Here is a 21230-nt window from a genome sequence, read left to right on the forward strand (position 1 = left end):
ATTTTATTTATATTGCACATTTTAACATAACTGCCATTGACCAAAGTGCTGTACAAGCTTAAAAACACAATCAATAAAAACAAATGGTTAAAAATAAAAATAAAAAAGCCACAATAAATGAAAGCAAGGTCAATTGTTAGATGTTTCGCTCAACAGGTGTTAAATGCCAATGCAAAGAGCTGTGTTTTAAGTAACGATTTAAAGCTCTCAGTAGTAGCAGTCCTGATATTCAGAGGAAGGCTGTTCCACAGTGTGGGAGCAGCCACCGCAAAGGCTCGGTCCCCTCAAGTTTTGAGGACATCTAGAAGCACCTGGTGTGTTGACCTGAGTGCTCTGACTGGAGCATGCAAGTGCAAACACCCGATAGGTATGGTGGTGCCAACCCATGTAAACTTTTAAAAACCAACAACACAATTTTATACTGGATCCTGAAGCTGACAGGAAGCCAGTGAAGAGAAGCTAGTACAGGAGTGATGTGATCACGATGTCTCTTCCCAGTCAGCAGGCGTGCAGCAGCATTTTGAACCTGCTGTAGGCGACAAAGAAATGTATTTGTAGATGTCTTTTTGGGCTTCCACATTGATGTTGAATAGAAAAAGACATGTAAGTAACGGCTGTTGTGTCAGCCATGTTTTATATGAGACAAGCTCTTACATGAAGTTTGGAAAAAACAATAATATGAGACATTCAGTGAAAAAAATAAAACAGACACTGCTAGCAGATGTAGGACATAATTCACACAGAATTCAGAATTTACAGAATTCACATATTTTATTTATTTTATTATTTAACTATCACCTACATATACTTTTTTTAAATGTAAAAACTACCTCTACTACTCACCAATGCACTATTATCATATTATTTTAGTCTGTACATATTCGTCAAGCCTATTTGTTGTGTTTTGTATTTATAGCTGATGTTATTGTTATCATTATTATATTTTTATTTTTATTTGTATGCCTTATTATGCCTTATATAAAGAGAGCACAGTTTACCAAAGTCAAATTCCTTGTATGTTCAAGCATACCTGGCCAATAAAGCTGATTCTGATTCTGATTCTGATAATGGCGTACTCTGGGTGGCGCTGTAGGCCTTGTTCATCTGAGATTCGACCTAAATGGTCGCAGAAGAAGAAGAAAGACACGTGCTTCCTGTTTCCACCACCTTCTCTCTGTAGTGGAAATAGTCTGTCTAAAGATTAATTTGTATTACAGCGAAACGTGTTAAAATGGTCCGTAAATTAAAGTACCATGAACAGAAGCTGCTGAAGAAGGTTGACTTCATCAACTGGGAGGTGGACAACAACCTGCACGAGGTCAAAGTGTTGCGGAAGTATCATATCGAGAAGAGGGAGGACTACACGAAGTGAGTTACTGTGAGGCAAAGGAGTGAGGATCATATCACTAAACTTCACTATCTGTCTGTTGTGGTTATGTTACTGCTTTTTAAAAGCAAACCTAATACTTTCCTTTTTAATCTAGCTTTTAATATGGAGTAATTTATTTTAGCCATGGACTGCATTATTATTATTATTATTTGTATTATTATTTTAATCATTGCTTTAACATTTATTTATCTTATTTAATTATTTAATTATCTATTTATTTCTTGTATTCATTTGATGTTGTTAACGCTACCTTATTTTAATCCTTTCTTTCCACTATTACTTATCTTATTAATTTTACTGTATTTATTTTATTTTATTTTTAAGTATTTTATTTATAACCATGCCTGTTATAATTCTACCATTGCTGCTGTTTTCTGTCTCTGTTATTCTGTGAAGCACTTTGGGCTGCATGTTTTTATGTATGAAAGGTGCTATATAAATAAAGTTGAGTTGAGGACTGTTTTAGAGTGAGGAATTAATTTGGTACACGCTACGTTTAAATTTTGAATGAAAAACATAGCTTTGGCTGACGATACTCTCCTGTTCATCTACATTGATATCCATGTTACTAAAACATTTGTATTCCAGCCAAGCCATGCTGCCCAGTTTATTGTTTGATGTTATTTTCTGTTGTGATTGACTTATTTTAAGGCTACTGGTGAATGGCACAAAGGTAAAGTAAATCTTTGACTATAGTTATGAACACTTCTTTCTGTTTTCAGGTACAATAAGCTGAGTCGAAACATCAGAGAACTGACCCAGAAAATCAGAGACCTGGATGAGAAAGATGGCTTCAGAGCTCAGAGTTCACATCAATTGCTTGAAAAACTGTGAGTACTGTTATATTCTTGGTCCAGACAAAAACATTGTCAATACATGGGGGGCCTGTACCACAAAACTTTGTTTGCAGGTTATTTAGCCTTTTGGATCAAACTTAGTTTGTCCTTTATCAGTAATAAGGCTTAGTTTTTATCACTATGGATCATTATGGTTGCTGGTAAGTATAGCTTCAAATAGATGAAGAGCACATTAAGAGGATTAAAGCTGCATTTATTTTTGTACAGTTAGTTATATTCCTGAAGGGTAAACTGAAAGTGTGAAATATTTTGGACCTTACTTCTAGTATTTGGGAACATTTCCAGAGTGAGTAATGGATAATTCTCCTTGTATCAAATGCTGGCTTGTAGCTGGATTGAAAAACCCAGAGCTGAAAGAACTCATTGACAATCAGCTTTTTGACATTGTTTATCCTGGGTGTGTGTCCTTGTTGTTTTTAACAGTCTGTCTCAGCTATGTTCAAAATCTGGACATCAGTGTATTTTCAGTGTATTTTTTTTTTGGGATTGTTTCTTTACATAAGGTACAGCATCGGTCTCACCCCCACCAAACAGAACCTGTCCCTCACAGAGAAAGTCACAGCTTCTTCATTCTGCAGGTAAATTATCCCATACACATAGTTGGTGTGTTTATTTAACACCGCTCTGTTTATACTTTGACTCCATTCACCTGTGTGTCTCCTGTAGAAGGAGGCTGCCCAGCATCATGCTCAACCTGCGTATGGCTCAGAACCTGAAGACAGCCATCACATTCATCGAACAAGGACGTATCCTTCACCACAGCTTTATTTCAAGAGTTTATTCCTGAAGAGTGTTGTGTTGTTCTTGAGGTTCTTTCAGAGATTGGGTAGAAGGGCAGAAGTTTCTCTGTAGTTTGAGCCTTGACTCAGTCTCAGATGTGCGTGTTGGCCCAGAAGTGATTACAGACCCAGCATTTCTAGTCACAAGGTCAGTGTCCACATCTGGGTTTCTTCTTCTTGGTATTTGTTTTGAACCGTTACATGCTGCTCAGCGCCTTCATTCACTCTCTGTCGTGCAAAAGCAGACTATTTTAACAGTTTGGATTAATGCGTAAACGATCCCAAGAAATCAAAATGTGGTTCTCACTTTTTCAGAAATATGGAGGATTTTGTCACATGGGTGGACTCTTCAAAGATCAAGCAGCACGTCATGAATTATAATGAAGAGGTAAGTAAACGTTCAGGATCTGCTTACTTGTGTTGTGTCTTGTTTTTTAACATTGTTGATAATGATCTTTGCTGAAGAAGAAACCCGTCGTTATGCAAAGTAGCTTCGGTGTTTGAATCAGCCATAATAAATTCAGGTGTCTGATGAGTAATTCTGCTGTTGTGCACACTAACAGTGTTTTTGTTATCTCTAATACAGAGGGACGACTTTGATCTGGTGATGTGAGCCTGTCGCGTGAACATCCATTCATCACCCCAGGCGGACAGGAGATAGTGACATGAAGTCTGCTCTCATACCTGTGACGTGAGAACTTAAGAACCAGAGGAGAAGTGATTGAATCTCCTCCAAAGTTGTAATTGAAGGGAGGGAATAACCAAAGGTTTGAGCTGAGCGAGGAGAGAAGAAAGAACATCTCACCTTTTCCTCCTAAGACTTCTTGTTTCTCACAAAACCCTCCTAATAAGAATCTCATCTATCAGCTGAACATCCATGTATTCACAATATCTGATCCAGGAGGTCAGATGATTGCTGGACTTCCATAACTTGCTCCAGCAGAGGTTATGTTCACAGCCTTGGGTGTGAATTGACTGTAGGTCTCTTTCACTCTCTTTTCCTGACTCAACTTCCTCATGAGGAACGTTGATTCTCTGGGGAGGGAAAAGTATCCGAATGTCACTGTATCAATCTGTGCAGTAAGACAAACTGTATCATCGAGTCTTCCTCTTCTTGTTTTTCAGTTTGCTGCATTCATTTACAAATGAACGCAGGAGTTTTCTGAAACATCCCTTTTTTGCTTTAATTAATAGAAGCGGTTTCTTGTCTTAGATTTTGCTGAGCCAGCTTTTGCAAAGTAAGTAATACAGGTTTCTGCATAGGTGTACAGTTTCAGTCACCTTGTTAACCTAAAATCCTGCCTTGTAGTAAAAGCTCTGCTCAACCGCCAGTGACAGAAAATCAGAGTCTCCGTTTGTCCTCATTCCTCCAGCCGGGTCCTTTCATCACGTACCACCATCACACTGACAGGAAAGAGCAGCTCAGTGAGCCGTGCTGTGGGAAACTGTTCCTTCTTCTGCAGCTCCACCTTGTTTGCTCTTCATCGTGTGTTCTTTGTGTGAGCATCAGGTGCTAATGTGTTTGTAAATACTGGTTTTACATGTATGTTTACCATATAAAGAACAGACCCTGTCTGCTCATGACAGAAAAGTCATAAATCCAGATGTACAACAGAAACTGATTTCATAAATATTTACTCTTTTCACCCAAACTTCTTTATAATGTAAACGTAGAACAATAAACGTTCATTTTTCACAACATTAAGACTTGTTTTTCCACACAACCTCTCCATATGAAAACATGGTTTCTCCTTCACGCTGGAACTCTGAAGGAAACCGTTTTACAGTGTGTAAACATTATCAACACGCAGTTCTAAACATTCCAGTAACCAGAAGTACATGAATGCACCATGACTTAGACAAGAGAAGCTCTATTGCAGACCTACGGCTCAGTTTATATTGTACATATAACATAACTCAGATGAATAAAGAGCGGAAAGATTTTCTACCTCCAACTGAGAGAGATTGAAGTGACCCCTTTAAGGCACCTGGTAAATCACAGAGATGTATCAAAAGCAGATTAACTGCTTGTCATCAACTTGACACACCTCCCTCAAAGTGAAAGTGCAGCTTGAAAGTCCATCAGAGCCACCAGAACCGCACATAGATGATGAGTGTGAGGAAGAACACTGACACAGCAGCCACCTTGGCATACGTGGAGCGGGTGTTGAGGTACTTTGCGTCACTGCGGTACTTCTTTGACATGCTGGATAGATTGCTGGCTTTGGCGTCTATAGCTGAGAGAAATACAAAGACATTAATGGGAGTGTTCTTTAACAACTGATGTATATTTGAAAAGATGCAAATATGTACAAGAAAGTAGGAAAAGAGTAGAAGTGACAACTTTCAGATACCCTAAGTTATTAAATTGATTATTGAATGACAAAAACTGAAAATGTAAAAGATGAGAATAAAACTAAGTATAAACAACTGCTACTTAAAGTTAAGTTAAATGAAGACATTTCAAATTTTGATGCATGATCGACAGATTCCGGGCCAAAACTGCTCTGATACCAGGGTCTAAATTTAGTTCAGGGGTAGATAATCTCCCCCTGAAAAGCCCCTGCTTGGTGGGGTAGTACTTTTCAAAGGTCCTGGGATTTTCAGTTGAACGTAACAGTGTTTGTGGAGTTAACACAGTTTTTGAAACACAGAGGGAGTTCCTGCATACTAGTTTAGTTTTTAATTAAGATTTCAAAATATTTCTTTTTTTTTTACCATACGTCACTGGCCTGATTGGCACAATCTACCTAGGACTTCAGCTCGCGGTCGAAACGCAGACAACAATGGGGGCACAGAAACCTTTTAGTTCCGGGAAAAGTAGTTCTGGGGGCTAAAAGACCCCGGAACTCTTGGTCGAAATGCACCTATAGTTGAAAGGAGCTGCGGATAGCTTCACTGCTGTCACTTCCGCTAGTGTTCTCTCTATAATGTCAGCAGCGTAGGTTTTCTCTCAAGCTACTATGCTTAAAGAATTCTCTCATACTCCAGTTGAATTTCATGTTTACGCACTAAACTGCCCTCTTGGATTCCACTCTAGTAGATTAAACATTAAAAATTGCATTCTCTTGTGCCCGTTCAGAGGAAAATGCATGAAAAAGTGCCCTCTGGCAGCCCCTCAAAATGTATGAAATGTAAAAAAAAAAAAAAAAAAAGAAGTGCCATATTGATACCCATGTAGTTCATTATGTTATGTAAATTATGTACTATGATCAATAATACAGAAATGAATAAATAGTTTTGTCTTTTCCTTTTTTTATATTTTCATTTCCAGCACAAATAGTCACATAAATATTCACCAGAATGTAGAGTTAAGTGTTAGCTGCTCAAAATGTCCTAGGGGAGGACCTCAAGACCGCCCTCTTGTTGATGCTGCTTCAATACATTTAAATTCACTCTGAACTGATAGCATCAGGTGTTTGAAAGGAGGTGGCTTCTTCTTTTGTTTCGCCCCTGCCCCTCAAACAGCATGAGTACACCACTGTCTGTAAGCACTTGAAATAACTAAAATGAATCCTCTTTTAATATTCTGAGGTAATATCTTACATCCTTCTTTTACTACTGAAAATGGGATGGGAACAGTATCAAAGCGGTCTCAAGCATCTTGTGGGGACAGGATCTGTTAAACCTTGATAAAAAAAGGTGATTTTTATCACCTAATGTATTCCAAATGTTATTATTATCTAACAAATTCATGAAGACAGCAGTTGGTATAACATTCTAAAGGACTGCATTATAGAATCAGACACTCTTGGTATCTTTTTGGTGTGATTTGTACGGGTGCCCTGCACTTACCAGAAATAGCTTCTCCTCTCCGCAGAACTTCTTCGATATTTGCCACCATGATTCTCTGCACATCCTGCAGCTCAGTGTTTATACTGCCCAAGTTCCTCCTGGCCCTACTGTCGATGTATGACCTCTTTTTTTTCTGGATGTACGTGTCTGGAATAATATATGCAAAGCTTAGTAAAGAAGGATACTGTATTTCTCTATAGTGCTGCATAATTCATAGGCTTACCAAATTCAATAAAAGAGTACGGCCTTGTTATTGTGGGCACCCTTTTTCCATGCTGCTCATAGAACTCAGCGTTGAGGTCTTCCAGGTATGCAAAGGCCAAACTTTTGGGAAATGAAGCCTCACAGAGGCACAGGTAGCAGACACCCTGTGAAATGACATAGCTGGACACAAGTTCAGTTAAATGTATTTGTTATTTTCGTCGACATGATGCTTTGTAATCAATATACTACATTAAAACTCACTTAATTTAACAGTGCATTGTTACAGAGGTAATGCAGACTTCACTTTGGAAAACTCAGTAAGTAAACTACAGCACTTGATTCTTGTTGTAACTCACTGGAAGTTCATTTCCCCAGCCTCCAGGGTGCAGCGGTCCGGACTCTGAGCATTCAGTCTGCGGAATAGCTGTTTGGCTTGACTCTGGTACTGCTGGAGGTCTCTTCCTGACTTAAAAATCAGAGATGAATATACAGAAAACAGCCATATGTGAAACTGTAGAGACCATGTTCAATCAATATAAATCTTCAAATCACTCATACATTTGTGAAATGCCGTAGAACTGTCTTAGGAATGCATTAAATAAGTCGGATTATTCAATGTTATGTCTATGGGAGCCCTATAGAGACATGCATCCCTGAAATTTATACACCTCGTTCTACCACAATAATAAATTACTTTCAGTTGCTTTCTAGAGACCATGACCTGACGTTTATTATGATGTTTGTTTGTTTATTTGCACAATTAAAAAAGTACACAAGAAAAAAGAACAAAGATAAATGATATACAGTGTAGGAAGAGGCAGAAAACTCAGAGAGCTTATTTGAAGCCTCCCCCCAATAATGTTCTAATATCACAAATTAATTAAAAATGTAATGTACTCTTATGTAGTCTTGACTGCACTCGTGTATTGTGAAAATGAGTTTTGAGATATTTTTAAAAGTACTTTGAATACTTAAGTATTTTTAAAAGGAAGTACTTCAGTACTTTCACTAAATTAATAATCTGACAGAGTAACTTTCACTTGTATTGGAGTAATATTTGACCAGGAGGATCTATACTTTGACTTAAGTATTGAAGCTGTGTACTTTGTCCACCACTGGCCTACGGTAGGATAAAAGACAAGAAACCATATGTTAATTTGCCTCATTCTTACTGTGAAATAAGTCAGTTTCAATTCGTACACAGCTGTTTATGTATTATCAAGTTATGCACTAGTTTCTCGAAGTAAATCCAGTAATATTCCTGGTTAGGGGAGGTCAACTGTACACGGCTAGTATGCTCAAAGCCATTATAAATTAACATTTCTGTTGGGAGTTTATCGTATATTTAGTGTGTTTAAGCTAGCTGTCATTCATACCTGTTCATCCTCCTGTATGGACGCAGCCAGCGGCAGTCCGTCCGCCACACGAGCGATCATTGTCAATGTAATCATATCCACAGAGGTCGATAACTGGCTGCTTCAGCTGTGGATTCAATCAGACACTGAGAACTTCTTAAACTTTCTGTGTTTGTGTTGTCAACTTTGATGATGCAAAAAAAGTGAGCTGGGCGGAAGTTCCTGGTGCGCCGGCGAATTGGGACCGGGTGGAAACCAATAAAAATGCAGCTTCGTTGTCAAATTTCTAACGTCTGAAGAGGTATGGGAAAGAAACAAGTACATGGGAAATGAAGTAGAAGTTTTTAATTTTACACTGAATATATTATTAATTAACGGGGGTAGAGTTCTATATTTTAAAACAGCTCTTCATGTTGTTTGACTTGATTTTTGTATTTTCTTATTTCTGTCACCGAACGAGGATCCGGCCATGAGCTCCAGCAGTCCGAGCAGACAGCTGGCAGACGGACTGACTGCATCCACACTGCTGATGCTTGTATCGAGCCGAGGAGCGCTACAGATGCGGACTGTCTGGGTCCTGCGTCTGGACTGAATCCTGTCTGAACCAGAACCAGAGCAGAGGGACCCCAAAGCCATGGTCAAACCAGCAAGGTAACCATACCCCGATATATCTCCCGTTTATTGAGCAATCTATTGTTTGTTTATTTGGTTCCGTGTCTGCGGTATGGTGTCGGTGTTTCCTGCTGGCTGAGGAATGGCTGCTCTTTTCTTATCACCTTTTGTTATTATTACTTTATGTTTCCAGGTCATTTTCCCCTTTGCTGTGATGTTTGAAATTACACTGTGACTAAAATCATAAAGGTTTAAATGAAATGCATTTCTCTTTAGGGTCTCTTTTATTATTTGATTTCGTAGAATTATATGAAATAGCTCAGTGATGCATCTCAATGGGCTTCAGCTTGTATTTACATATTATAAGTTAGCACATGAAGAGGACAGGGATGCGTGATGTGTGCGGAGGAGCAGCTGACTCTGCAGCTGGACGGACAGTGCGTACAGGATCAATCATAACATGGGGATCAATCACGAGGCTTTCCTCCAAGGCTTGATGAGAAATACAGTCTCATGTCGTTCAACCATTTTATTAGTGACATTGCTGTGGGTGCAATATGCTGTTATTACGCCTGCGATGGAAATACTACTGCATTACCACAGTTTAATCCTCTGATCGCCGCAGAATACCCCCCCCACCCACCCCTCTCCCACAGAGGACCCGGCAGCTTGGCACGGTGGCATCCTAACAGCTTGAAAGGCCTCATTGTTGCGGTGCAGCTGGCACCGCAGAGCGCACGTTCTGATTGGTGATTTCCCAGACCGGCGTGTGCGTGACTCACAACCAGGCTAAACCTATTTTAGTCTATTTTATAGTGTTTTCCAGGAGGAGAGTGGGATGCCCGCATGTTTTTATTCCAGGGTGGGGCGCTTCATGACTAATTGATTATGGCAAATTAGTGATTCCCAAACTGGAGTCCACCGGATTTTTCCACCTGCGAGATTACAACAACGTCCTCCCCTTTAAGTGGTCAGCCTTTTTAGATTTTAAGTATCAAAGAGAGCTAACTTTGGACTGAATGTTTCCCAGGAGACAAAAGCTGTCTGTGATTTGATGCATTCTTAAAAAAATAGGATTGTAACATCTGTAATGTCTTATTGTCAGTGGTGGACAAAGTACACAGCTTCATTACTGAAGTCAAAGTATAGATCCTCCTGGTCAAATATTACTCCAATACAAGTGAAAGTTGTTCCGTCAAAAAATTACTTGAGTTAAAGTACTGAAGTACTTGCTTTTAAAAATACTTAAAGTATTTATTAAAACATCTCAAATCATTGTATTTTCACAGAGCATGAGTGCAGTCAAGAATACATAGGAGTAAATTCTGTTACATTATGTTAATCTAGGAACCATTACTTGAAATCTCTAAAAACTACACCATGGAATAAAAACAGAAACTAAGTTACTCCAAGCACAGACAACTTAGTTTGAAATGTTCATCTGGAATGAAACAAATGTTACGTAGCTCAACACGCTTTCTCAGGTTGGACAGTGAATTTTTGGGGCGAAACAGGGAGAACATTTCAAACGACATGTATTATTCTTAATTTCAAAAACCTCTAACACGGGCTGAAGGTGGAGAATTATAGCCATCATTACCACCTCTAAATGAACTGCCTGATCTGAGTGAAATTTCCTGTGTGTTTGCTCGACGTTCAGACACGGAGACGCATGATATACAGGGATGACTAAACCACTGAGACAAACAGAACTACACAAACACATTTTACTGTCTTAGGATCAGATTTCAGAAAAGAGAAGGAAATTCATGAGCAGACTTCAAAGCAAAAGTAGTGTAGTAAGTAGTAACTAGAGCATTGATTGAAATGTAATGGAGTAAAAAGTACAATAATTGTCTTCTAAAAGTAGTGGAGTAAAAGTAATAAGTTCTCTCAAAAAATAATACTCAAGTAAATTACAGATACTCAAAAAATGTACTTAAGTACAGTACTCAAGTAAATTTACTCTGTTACTGTCCACCACTACTTATTGTGCTAATTCACAAGTCTATCTTATCTGCCTGCCCCTAGATGTGCCTGTGATGCTCAGGAGTGAGGAGCAGAGCAGCTGAGGAGGAGGAGGAGATGGGCTGCACCTCTACCAAGCAGGTGTCTGCGGTGCCGGGGGGTGAGGAGGGTCAGAACAAATCCCACAGCAATGGGGACCTCCTCTCCGGTTAGTCTGTTTTCAGGACATCTCTGTTCATATGCACCTCCATGTTCAGGAAGTATGTCTTAAATTGGGGTTACACTGGCCTCTGTAAAGTTTTAGGTTTTTGCCACAATCTACTGATGCCATCCACTGCTGATGCTGAAACCTAGTGATAACAGGGTTTGCAATTCAAAGATCTTGTCGCATTCACACCTGCTGTACATGGGTATTGGCAAATCAAATAATAATTACACATGATATAGGTAACAGTGTTTCAAGTTTTAGTTGTTGCAGTGAATAGTGTTAAGATTGACTTTTTATTGCTTTGTCACAAGGAGTTGTGCACAAAAGGCCAGCCAATAGTTTCAGCTTTGTACATTGATATTTTCAGGAATGCATAGAAATTCTATACGGTACATTTTGGGACACACAATTTGTGTTAGTGAAAATTAAGATCTCAGCATTAATACATTTGCACTGCCTGCATGTCTTTGAGATTTCCAGTTGTCAACAAAGTTGTGCTTCTACCCAAAAAATACCTGAATAACAACAAGGCAAGGCAACTTTATTTGTGTAGCGCATTTGATACTCAAGGGCAACTCAATGTGCTTTACATTAAAATATCAAAAGCATTTGAAACATTCAGACAAGCATAAAAGAGCACAATTAAAATGACAAATATAATGAAATATAGACAAGAAAAGGAAAATTAGAAATATATTAAAAGTACATTTAAAATTTAAAATTTGAATTGAGTTAAAATAAGCTAAGATAAGAAGGCAGTAGCAAATAAAAAGGTCTTAGTCTTTGATTTAAAAGAGGTGAGAGTTGGAGCAGACCTACAGCTTTTAGGGAGTGTGTTTCAGATATGTGGTGCATAATGACTAAACGCTGCTTCACCATGTTTCGTTCTGACTCTAGGGACTGAAAGCAGACCAGTACCTGATGACCTCAGAGGTCGAGATGGTTCATAAAGTAGCAGCAGATCAGCAATGTATTTTGAGCCTAAACCATTCAGTGCTAACAAGAAACATACATTGTGTCAGTGCAACACTAAAACATGTAAAACTTAAAAAAAATACGGGGCAGTGATTCAAATGATAAGATAATCCTTTATTCGTCCCACAACGGGGAAATTTAAGATGATTATTGATGAACTTGATTTGAGATTTGAGATTTTCAAATAGCGCACTTTTAACCACGGTGCATTCAGTGCTAACACTGACAGACACATCTGTCCATGTGTCAATATAAGTGTAGGTTAATCTTTCTAATATATATTAGAGCTGCAGCAGATGTTACATAGAATGCATTTTTCATATAACTACTGTATCCGATGTGTCCACCATGCCTCAATATTATGCTGGTTTACTGAGTTTTTAATCTCATCTTTCAAAACGCGTAGGAGTGTGAAAGAGGAGGGGGCTGTGTGAGAGAAAAGATGGAGACGGAGAGAGGAGAGATGGATCAGGCTGACAGCTCATGGTGTTTGATGCTTGCCAACCATTGTTAAGAGAGGATTTAGTGTGCAGCGTGAGAACTGAAGCACATAATTACTTTGCCAAGTAGTGAACTGTGAGAACTATTAACCCAGATGATTGTGCTGATCGTCCACTGTCGTGTATTAATAAGAGTAGACGTGCTTCTCTCTGCCTTTCTGTCTCTCACTCTGTCACAGATGAGTACAAGATGAAAGGAGTGGAAAAAGTGAAGTACATCAGTGGAGAAGAGGGAGGAGTGGACGGCCAGGACAGCACAGTGCGTACCTCTAACTCATTTCTGTAACAGGAAACCTACTGTATTCATTTTTTAAAGAGTTTTTAAAATCCTACATTTTATATCAAAACAAGTCATGATGTATACTTTTCATTCATTCCTGTGATCAGCAGCATGCATACTGTACATCAGGATATTGAGTAGAGGTGTGAAAAAATATTGATACAGCAATATATCGCGATACTTTGACCATTCAATATAATATCGATATTTCATCTCATAATATTGATTTTTTTTGGTAAAAATAAAAATTAGTATTTTAGCCAAGTTGGAATTAAAATACAACTTAAGTATTAAAAAAACAATAAAGTGGAAAAGTTGTTTCCAATCAAATAGCTTTGACTTTATTTTTCGTTTCAATTTTGAGTAATATTGTGTGATTTACATACAACATCTCAATTTTTTTCTTAGTTAACTGTGTAGAATATCACAATATGTCACAATATTGTGATATTGTGATATATCGTGATACTATCGTATCGTGACCCAAGTATCGTGATGCGTATCGTGAGGTTGTTGCCAATACCCACCCTCTAATATTGAGTACATATTGAAGACAATAGAAATGTAGCCCGTACATTGGAGCCCCTGATGTCCCCCATAAGGCTTGCAAAGTAGTCATAACTTTTTGGGAGCAAGATAGTTCTCAAGAAAAAAAAGGTCTTGTGCACACTGTGATGTGGTCCACCAATATCATCTTGACAATTCCAAAACGAAAATCCTCTTGTAGCTGTTTTTGATGCTGTTTTAGAGTTTGTTTTTCCTGGAACACATAAAATGACGATGAATCATTTCACATTGGGTCAACTTTATTCATTTTAAGGCCAATGCAAGCCTTTAACATATCTGTTGACATTTCTATCTAGTAGACAGGTGTATAAAGGTTTCTAATGTTCTGGGTTTGTTTTTAAATGTTCTTACAATCAGTGCTTTTGGCTATTAGAGGCGAAATCAAGGTGTGGCCATGGCCCCCTTGAATTCTGATTGCTCAACCCATAATCCTAAACCATGACTGGCTCTTTGCCTTGTTATGTTAAAATAAAAAAATGTGGGCTGTGTTGCACCAGAATTCTGGGATTCTGGTAGTAGTCTTTCCATTTCAAAGTTGTACTATAAAATTTGTCAAGATTTGAGGAAAATTGTCATTCTGGTGCGCTACTTTCAAAGTTCAAAGTTCAAAGTTTTCTTTAATGTCAAAAACTGCAGTATGCACCAGACATACAGAGGATTGGATATTACGTTCCTCTCTCAGACCCTAGCAATGACAACAACAGATAAACATAGGAAATAGCTAGAAAAAGATAAGCTAAAATTAAAAAGAGTAAGCTGATTAAAATTATAAAATACAGTTTTGAAACAGTGCAAAAACTCTGCTGTAGTGCAATTTAAAATCAAAGTGAGTGTGTGCATGTTCAGTCCTGAGGATGACAGACCTCAGCGTTGATTTGGGGGGGGGGGGGGGGTGTCACTGACTGGGTTCAGTCTGTGAAGGGGGCATTATGGGAAGAGGGGGCAAAACAGGGAGAGACTCCCTCCTGACTCCCTGGATATATATATATATATATATACAGAAAAATAACATATTTTGAATGCTGACATGTTAGTTGTACAAGTAGATATCATTTTTCTAGATAGGTAGGGTAATTAAATGCTGTTCATTCACGTGTCATGCCACCCCTGCAAAAGTTAGTGCCCCTGTTTGTTACCCCCGTCAAAAAGGGTCTGACTTTAATTTCAAACATGTGTTTATTTTGTGATTGCTTTTAGATATAAATACTGTCTTGTAACTTATACTTGAAAGCTGAATTAGGTAAGATAAAGGTGTTTGATTTTGTGTGTTTGGATGTCCTGCAGGAGAAGAGTGCACTCCTGGGTAAAGGCCAACACTCAGATGAAACAGGGTCAAACGGAAATGAAAAGATTCTGTAAGTTTCACTGACCGCTGTTTCATTTTTATTCTGATCTAACACTTATTTTCAAGCTGTGTGTCGGTGATGTCTGACCTCAGCTCTTTTGTTGTGCTGCATTGCTGTAAACTGCTGCACATTCTGTCCTCACAGGAGCATCCACTCCTCAGAGAGCCAGCAGGAATTCTTCAGGATGCTGGACGAGAAGATTGAAAAAGTAAGAACCCCTCTCTGGAGCATCACATTCTGTTATTGCGTGTGTTTTTGTTTTTTAATTGCACTAAGCTCCTGCTAAATAACATAATGGAGGTTAATCCTTTCACTTCAGCAAATCTGAACAGAACAGATGACATGATGATACCACACAACAGCCTCAATCTGTCCTCTCCTGTGATTCTGCTGGTGAGGTTATTTAAGGTGGAATTGGGGAAAACATTTTGTATTGACAGAGCTGCTGTGCGACTAAATCCGGTCATAGGGGAGAGTGGATTAATTAAACCCCGGGGGGACTCTTTAATGACATATAGGGAAGATAAATCATATATTGTGTAGTATAATATATGGCTGGCATTATTCTGTATTAGTCACTAAATACTACGCTATAAAAAAGTCAATTCAAAGATGAGTTGAGTGTTCCGATAAGTAAAGCTTGGTTAATCTCATCACTATTCTTCTTAAAGCTCTGCAGTCATCTTTACTCGATTAAAAGAAAGACAAAAACAGTCTGGTCAATTTCTCAGAGTGACAGGAGATTTTCTTTTTATCAGCCCATAATCAAGTTGAATTTCTGTTTTAACACCTTCATCAAAAACATGTCACTGACTCACTGGACGTCACTCCTTTTCTGAAATCTAGGTTAGGCTCAGAGGTGTATTTTGATATGGTCCCACACACTCTCCTGCTGCTGGAAACACTCACAAGAGCAACATATATATATGTTTTTGCAGCTTAAAGTAGTCCCTTGCAAATTCCTCATATTTTCTTACTCCTAGTTTTTTATTTATTTTTTCTAACTGGCTACCTCCGGTGTTCAAAAATATAGCTGGTGCTAAAGTGCAATAGCTGCAGTTCCTCAAGTGTCCACTTGAGGGTGGGTGAAAAGCCAAGGAAACCCCAATAGACCCAATAACGAAAAATCCAAGCGGTAACCTCTGGTCTAAAAATATGAGTCCAATACGGGAGTGCTACAAACTGCAGTTCATCGAGGATCTGCTTGAGGCTGGCTCCGGAAGTACTGGAAACCACATACACACCAATTCAAAGAAGACTATCTTTACAGCAGAAATAAACATGTTTACAGCCTGGTACAAAAGACAAGTGTAGTCTGGATAGCTCATTTCTCGATCGGCACACGCTGTACAGGGGGTGAATTTTTTTCTACTGTAGCAATTTAGATTACAAGTCTTCCAATGAGAGGCACAACTGACTTGATTGACAGGCAGGAACACTGCAGCTGTTGGCTAGGAGGATCAAAGCCTGCCTCTTTACATCACAATCACTCGGCAGCAGCAATATGGCTCCCACCGCTGATTGGCCTCAAAACAGCGCTTCAGAAACAGATGGGTGACGTCACGGATACTACGTCCATATTTTATACAGTCTATGCAAAAAGCCCAGTTTTAAATCAGAATTAAACTTAATTACACTTGGTGCAAAAGCCACAACTCAGTAGAGCACTTAACCAGTGTCTGGGTAGAGTCAGCATTTCCCAAAAATGTTTTTAAGGTTGCTAGTTTATTTAGATTTCTTTTTAAAGATTCATTTGTGCCAAAGACCCTGTAAGGGAGACCAATCAATGATGCTCTCCACTCTTGGAGCGATGCAAACTTTAAAAGGCTAAGAGTGTTTTCTCTCACTGGATTGCTCTAAAAAACTCATTATCTGCTGACAATTTATATGCAGACGCTGTGAGGAGAAAAGGTACAAAATGATTTGAGTCATCTTTGATCTGCTTTGGTTTTATCTGCACTTTCCTGTAATTCTTTTCACTAGCTTGCAGCAAATGCAGAAGGAAGTTCAAATACATTTATCATGATCACAATGTTTTTGCTCTGATTCTAATGGAGACTATTTTGCCTGTTTCACAATGTATTTGTCTGATCTTACATCTTACATCTGATACTGGCAAGTCTTGTAACACGCTTTAGTTAACGTTAGAAAAATGTTACATTTATTGTTTGCCTCCTGTCTCATAATGGTAAACAATACATTCAAAAAATAAAATTCATTGTTTTTTAGCTTGTTGGGTTTTTCAAACTCACTGTGATGCAAATATAAGTGTTCAACTCTAATAAGGCTTTGTGATCATTCACTTCTAATGATCTTTTATTTTAAATTACTTTAGAGATGCCTTTTTGAAGGTGTTTTAGCGCGTTGAAAGGATCGGGTTGATGAATAGAAAATAAATGGAATTTAAAAAAAGCTTGAAACAACTTTTAACAAACTATATCATTATTGTTTAACTTACAGGGCCGGGACTACTGCTCAGAAGAGGAGGACATGACATAGCACTGTGGTCCAACACTCCAAGTTTGAAAGAGCCGTCAGTCCAGTGCTATGGATGGACCCTACCATGAGTTCTAATATCCCGGAGGACTCTGTCTTCTTGTATGTACACGCCTGAAGAAAATGGATTACTGACTTGAATGAAGCACCTTTTTGCCCTCCTGCTCACAACTTTAGTTCTTGCTGGTAACCAAGAGAGAAATGACCTCCATAGTTAAAGAAGGTTCAGATTTCTCCGAAGGGAGAGAACTTTCTAGGTTTACGTCTTTAATGAAGCCATTTCGGGATGAAGGAGATCCTGGGACTTAATGTGCACCTGCTCTTCTTCTGCTTGGACAAACCCCCGACAGGAGGCTTCCTGTGAACATTTGAAACATTCTGACTGTCACAAAAAATGTGCAGAAGAAACCAGTGCTTTTATGGACACAGATACAAAGTGAAAACAAGGTCTTTATCTGCATCATTTTGAACATTTCATCCTTGAATGCCTCCCTGAAAAGTCACGGGGTTGAAACTTCCTGCATTCCAAGACACAGTATGAACCTCTTTTCTACAGTACGTTGGCCAGTACAGTGTGTTTGTCTGTCCATGTCTGTTTCTGAGACGATGTAGAGTATTTATGTTGAATAAGGCTCAGGGTTGAAGTGTTGTAATCTCTGTCTCATGTAGTCAAAATCCTTCCTCTCATTAAGACACTGCTGCACCATTAAAATAAACACTCATGCACTCACACTGCGGGGTTACTGATGTCCCCTGCTTCAGTTTGTTTCCATGTTGAACCAACAGGTGGACATGTCACATACAAGACTCATTACGTGTTTCACCAGTGTTCAGTTGTGTTCAGTTTCTATGTTGAGTTTTTGTTTTTTTAGAGAAATAAAAAGTGTTTTCAGTAACTTATCAACACGGCTGTTACTATTGTTACTTAAAAGTTCATATTTCCTTCAAGCTGTCACAGTTGTTCAACTGAAATTTTAACCCATCACTTAAATCAACTTCAATCAATAGAGAAGTCATGTGACAATTACAGGTGAAGAAAGTAGAAAGAAAACACATTCATCACTTGATGACGACGACCTCACCTAAAGTCTTCATTTGCAAAAATATTAAAATAACGCTTAATGCTTGATCTCTTCACATCCCACTAAACCTGCAACTGTCACAGATGCAAAAAGCCAAACTTCTGCGGTCAGATAGTTCCAATGGTGTCTCACTGAGAGCACATCCAGGGGGTCTGTGGTTCAGTCCATTTTTTCCTGCCTCAGCAAACCCTTTACTTAATTCAAGTGTATCTCAAAGAGACAGACAACCAGACCAATGACTGTGCCTCTGCCTGTCCTGCTCTGCTCCACTGTTTCAGCGCTGTTGCCGTCTCTTGCGGTGCTGCCGACGTCCTGCATCCTGGAAGGGTCCAGCAGGAGGGTCAGGGGTCACCAGCCCGTCAGTCATCCTCTGGTAGACCAGCGTGGAGTCAGAAGCAACAGCACACAGCAGCATGGGGAAGCCTCTGTCCAGCACGTGTCGAATACTGCAGAGAAAATCAAAAGGTTGCTGTGGCAGTCATAGTCTTCAAAAGGAGGAGGTTACTGTAAGACTGCAAACCTTTTGTGGCTCAGGGATCTGTGAACAGGCAGAGGCAGGATAGACTGTACAGGGGAGTCTTCCTTCTCTGTTCCTTCCAGCAGAACCAGCTGCAGCTCTGGGCTTTTGACACAGGACACCTCTTTCCAACGACGCACTGAAGAAAAACAGGGCAGGAATGGGGATTTAGTGGTCTGTGGCTGCTGACATCCTTTTTCCTGCCTGTTCTATTTTTTGCATATTACTATAAATTTGCTTGTTAAAATATTATTGTTCAATACAAAGGTCCAATTGGGTCTGGTTTGGGACCATTTTTAGTGCCTCTGGTCTGTTGTAGGTTAGAATTGTGCAAATTTAAAAACTTTATTTCTTTTGTTGCATTTCTACGGTTCATTTGCAAAAACAGTTGATTCCGTTTTTATACAATTTCAAAAAACATTTCTTTTTGATATAGATTCCTAACAAAGTTATATTTTCAAGATATCTCTGATTAGTAAAGTCAATTTGACTTAGTCACAGCCACCCAACCTCAGTTCATTGATCATGCCAAAAGCTAGAGAGATAGTCATTAATTGACAGTCATTTTTCATTTAAAAAATGTATATCTACACTACTAGTCAAAAGTTTGGAAACACCTTCTCATTAAAGGGTTTGTATTTATTTTAATTATTTGAAACACTAGATTAATATAGAAGACATCAAAACTATGAAAGAACATATATGGAATTATTTAATTAACAAAAAAGTGTTTAACAAACCAGAATATGTTTTATATTTTAGATTCTGTAAAGTAGCCCCCTTTTTCCTTCATGACAGCTTTGCACACTCTTGGGTATTCTCTCAGTCTGCTTCATGAAGTGGTCTCCTGGAATGGTTTCTAGTTAACATGAGCCTTGTCAAGAGTTCATTTGTAGAATTACTTGCCTTCTTAATATGTTTGAGACCATCAGTTGTGTTGTTCAGAGGTAGGGTTAGTACACAATAGATAGCCCTATTTGACTACTGTTGTAATCCATATTATGGCAAAACCAGATTATTTCATAGTTTTGATGTCTTCATTATTAATCTACAATGTTGAAAATAATTTAAATAAATAAAAACCATTGAATGAGAAGGAGTGTCCAAACTTTTGACTATTAGTGTATTTCAAGATGCTTTCACCTTTACTTCTATTTTTGGTGAACACTTTTAAACAGCACCCTAACGTTGGAAGTTAAAGTGATGATTCTCTCACCTTCAGTCAGGTCCATATACACCAGGAAAGCTGCATGCATTTGTTCACTGTCCTCCACCTCCAGTTTCTTCATTAGCTGATACTAGAAAAAGACAAACACTTGTTATTGCATGATTTAGCATCAGACACTTGAACGCAGCACGGAGCTAACACTCACAGCTGGATGAAGAAGAATCCAGTTTTGGGGAGATGTCTCTGACATGTCTGACATTTTGAAAACTAAATGTAAATGCACCCTGACAATGTGAACACATTCACCGCAGTCTGAAGTCAGCACAGACTGCTGCTATCACATGTGTGTAAGTTGTGTTTTCAGGTTTGCCGGCGTGCTACTCTGTAACTTGTCCGGGTGGAAAACGTTGCCTATACTTGTCTTCCGTACAGCCTGTCAGAGGGGGGAGCTGCTGCTACCTTATGGACTGGACTCAAGTAGGAAAGGAGCAATAAATACCCCAAAACGTGCCCTTTTCTTTGTTTGTTTTTTAAAATGTTTTATATGACAAGGAGTATGAAGAAATGTAAGAAGACAATGAATTAACTGATAATCAAATGACTGCATTGGCAGCCTGTTTTCACTGTGTGGATAAACATAGCTATTCTGCAGGGGCAGCTAAAGAGGGACAATCAGTTTGTGGACTGTGACAACTTGGCAATGAGCAGCCAGGAAAACATGATGGAAAATCTGACAATACTGACCTCCATACCTGACCAACAAATGACTGAAAGCATTTGTAGGAAAATGCGTATTGAGATAAGAAATCAACTAAGAGGCAATATTCTAATGTGTTGATGCATAATCAGACTTCCCTTTCTCAACCTGTGGGGTCTCCCCCTGCTGACTGTTAAGAAGAAGATCCGGTACAGTAAGCTTTTTTATAACAAATTAACTCATATATTAAGAAAACAAATGAAATCAGTCACACTTTTGGTGTATGAATGATTTTTATTTTATCTCAAAACTACTGAAGAGAGAGAATGAGAGAGAATAAGAAGGACAGATAATTGAAAAAGAGATTAAGATAATGTTGAGTGATGTTCTCAGACAGCCTCTTAAGTGGGTAGCACATGGCCCTGTATTGAAAG

The 21230-nt window shown here is 38.7% G+C and overlaps 4 protein-coding genes across 5 annotated transcripts; 2 read left to right on the plus strand and 2 right to left on the minus strand.

Moving 5' to 3' along the window:
- The first annotated feature begins 1085 nt into the window (after window positions 1-1085).
- Window positions 1086-4725, plus strand: imp3 (IMP U3 small nucleolar ribonucleoprotein 3). Its single transcript, XM_034703587.1, has 7 exons — window positions 1086-1368; window positions 2113-2220; window positions 2751-2825; window positions 2914-2993; window positions 3123-3174; window positions 3342-3414; window positions 3613-4725. Exons 1-7 carry the CDS (start codon window positions 1232-1234, stop codon window positions 3637-3639), a joined length of 552 nt encoding a protein of 183 aa, XP_034559478.1. The 5' UTR covers window positions 1086-1231; the 3' UTR covers window positions 3640-4725.
- On the minus strand, window positions 4645-8630 carry sec22ba (SEC22 homolog B, vesicle trafficking protein a). Its single transcript, XM_034703586.1, has 5 exons — window positions 8402-8630; window positions 7382-7491; window positions 7045-7205; window positions 6822-6968; window positions 4645-5263 (listed from the first exon to the last, which is right to left on the minus strand). Exons 1-5 carry the CDS (start codon window positions 8474-8476, stop codon window positions 5109-5111), a joined length of 648 nt encoding a protein of 215 aa, XP_034559477.1. The 5' UTR covers window positions 8477-8630; the 3' UTR covers window positions 4645-5108.
- Window positions 8564-18236, plus strand: zgc:55943 (uncharacterized protein LOC406337 homolog). 2 transcript variants are annotated; one of them, XM_034703590.1, is made up of 7 exons: window positions 8564-8681; window positions 8841-9031; window positions 11024-11168; window positions 12823-12902; window positions 14775-14845; window positions 14981-15044; window positions 17297-18236. In XM_034703590.1, the coding sequence occupies exons 3-7, from the start codon at window positions 11078-11080 to the stop codon at window positions 17333-17335; spliced, it is 345 nt and encodes a 114-aa protein (XP_034559481.1). In that variant the 5' UTR covers window positions 8564-8681; window positions 8841-9031; window positions 11024-11077; the 3' UTR covers window positions 17336-18236. The 2 variants fall into 2 exon arrangements, with proteins under 2 accessions (XP_034559481.1, XP_034559480.1); XM_034703589.1 differs by lacking the exon at window positions 8564-8681 and having other exon boundaries at window positions 8768-9031.
- tsen15 (TSEN15 tRNA splicing endonuclease subunit) lies at window positions 17763-20503 on the minus strand. Its single transcript, XM_034703588.1, has 4 exons — window positions 20305-20503; window positions 20148-20229; window positions 18935-19070; window positions 17763-18860 (listed from the first exon to the last, which is right to left on the minus strand). Exons 1-4 carry the CDS (start codon window positions 20356-20358, stop codon window positions 18689-18691), a joined length of 444 nt encoding a protein of 147 aa, XP_034559479.1. The 5' UTR covers window positions 20359-20503; the 3' UTR covers window positions 17763-18688.
- Window positions 20504-21230: the final 727 nt, after the last annotated feature.

The sequence above is a fragment of the Notolabrus celidotus genome, chromosome 15 (genome assembly GCF_009762535.1).
Source record: "Notolabrus celidotus isolate fNotCel1 chromosome 15, fNotCel1.pri, whole genome shotgun sequence".
Classification (NCBI taxonomy): domain Eukaryota; kingdom Metazoa; phylum Chordata; class Actinopteri; order Labriformes; family Labridae; genus Notolabrus; species Notolabrus celidotus.

What these genes read in the sequence shown, in the direction of transcription:
- imp3 (XM_034703587.1), top strand. Translation starts at nt 1,232, where the DNA reads ATGGTCCGTAAATTAAAGTACCATGAACAGAAGCTGCTGAAGAAGGTT. An exon ending in CACATTCATCGAACAAGGAC is followed by an intron (nt 2,994 to 3,122) that starts GTATCCTTCACC and finishes ACTCAGTCTCAG; the next exon opens with ATGTGCGTGTTGGCCCAGAA. An exon ending in TCATGAATTATAATGAAGAG is followed by an intron (nt 3,415 to 3,612) that starts GTAAGTAAACGT and finishes TCTCTAATACAG; the next exon opens with AGGGACGACTTTGATCTGGT.
- sec22ba (XM_034703586.1), bottom strand. Translation starts at nt 8,476, where the DNA reads ATGATTACATTGACAATGATCGCTCGTGTGGCGGACGGACTGCCGCTG. An exon ending in CCATACAGGAGGATGAACAG is followed by an intron (nt 7,492 to 8,401) that starts GTATGAATGACA and finishes CTGATTTTTAAG; the next exon opens with TCAGGAAGAGACCTCCAGCA. An exon ending in GCTGGGGAAATGAACTTCCA is followed by an intron (nt 7,206 to 7,381) that starts GTGAGTTACAAC and finishes ACTTGTGTCCAG; the next exon opens with CTATGTCATTTCACAGGGTG.
- zgc:55943 (XM_034703590.1), top strand. Translation starts at nt 11,078, where the DNA reads ATGGGCTGCACCTCTACCAAGCAGGTGTCTGCGGTGCCGGGGGGTGAG. An exon ending in TGGACGGCCAGGACAGCACA is followed by an intron (nt 12,903 to 14,774) that starts GTGCGTACCTCT and finishes GATGTCCTGCAG; the next exon opens with GAGAAGAGTGCACTCCTGGG. An exon ending in AACGGAAATGAAAAGATTCT is followed by an intron (nt 14,846 to 14,980) that starts GTAAGTTTCACT and finishes CTGTCCTCACAG; the next exon opens with GAGCATCCACTCCTCAGAGA.
- tsen15 (XM_034703588.1), bottom strand. Translation starts at nt 20,358, where the DNA reads ATGTCAGACATGTCAGAGACATCTCCCCAAAACTGGATTCTTCTTCAT. An exon ending in GTATATGGACCTGACTGAAG is followed by an intron (nt 19,071 to 20,147) that starts GTGAGAGAATCA and finishes GTTTTTCTTCAG; the next exon opens with TGCGTCGTTGGAAAGAGGTG. An exon ending in AGATCCCTGAGCCACAAAAG is followed by an intron (nt 18,861 to 18,934) that starts GTTTGCAGTCTT and finishes TTTTCTCTGCAG; the next exon opens with TATTCGACACGTGCTGGACA.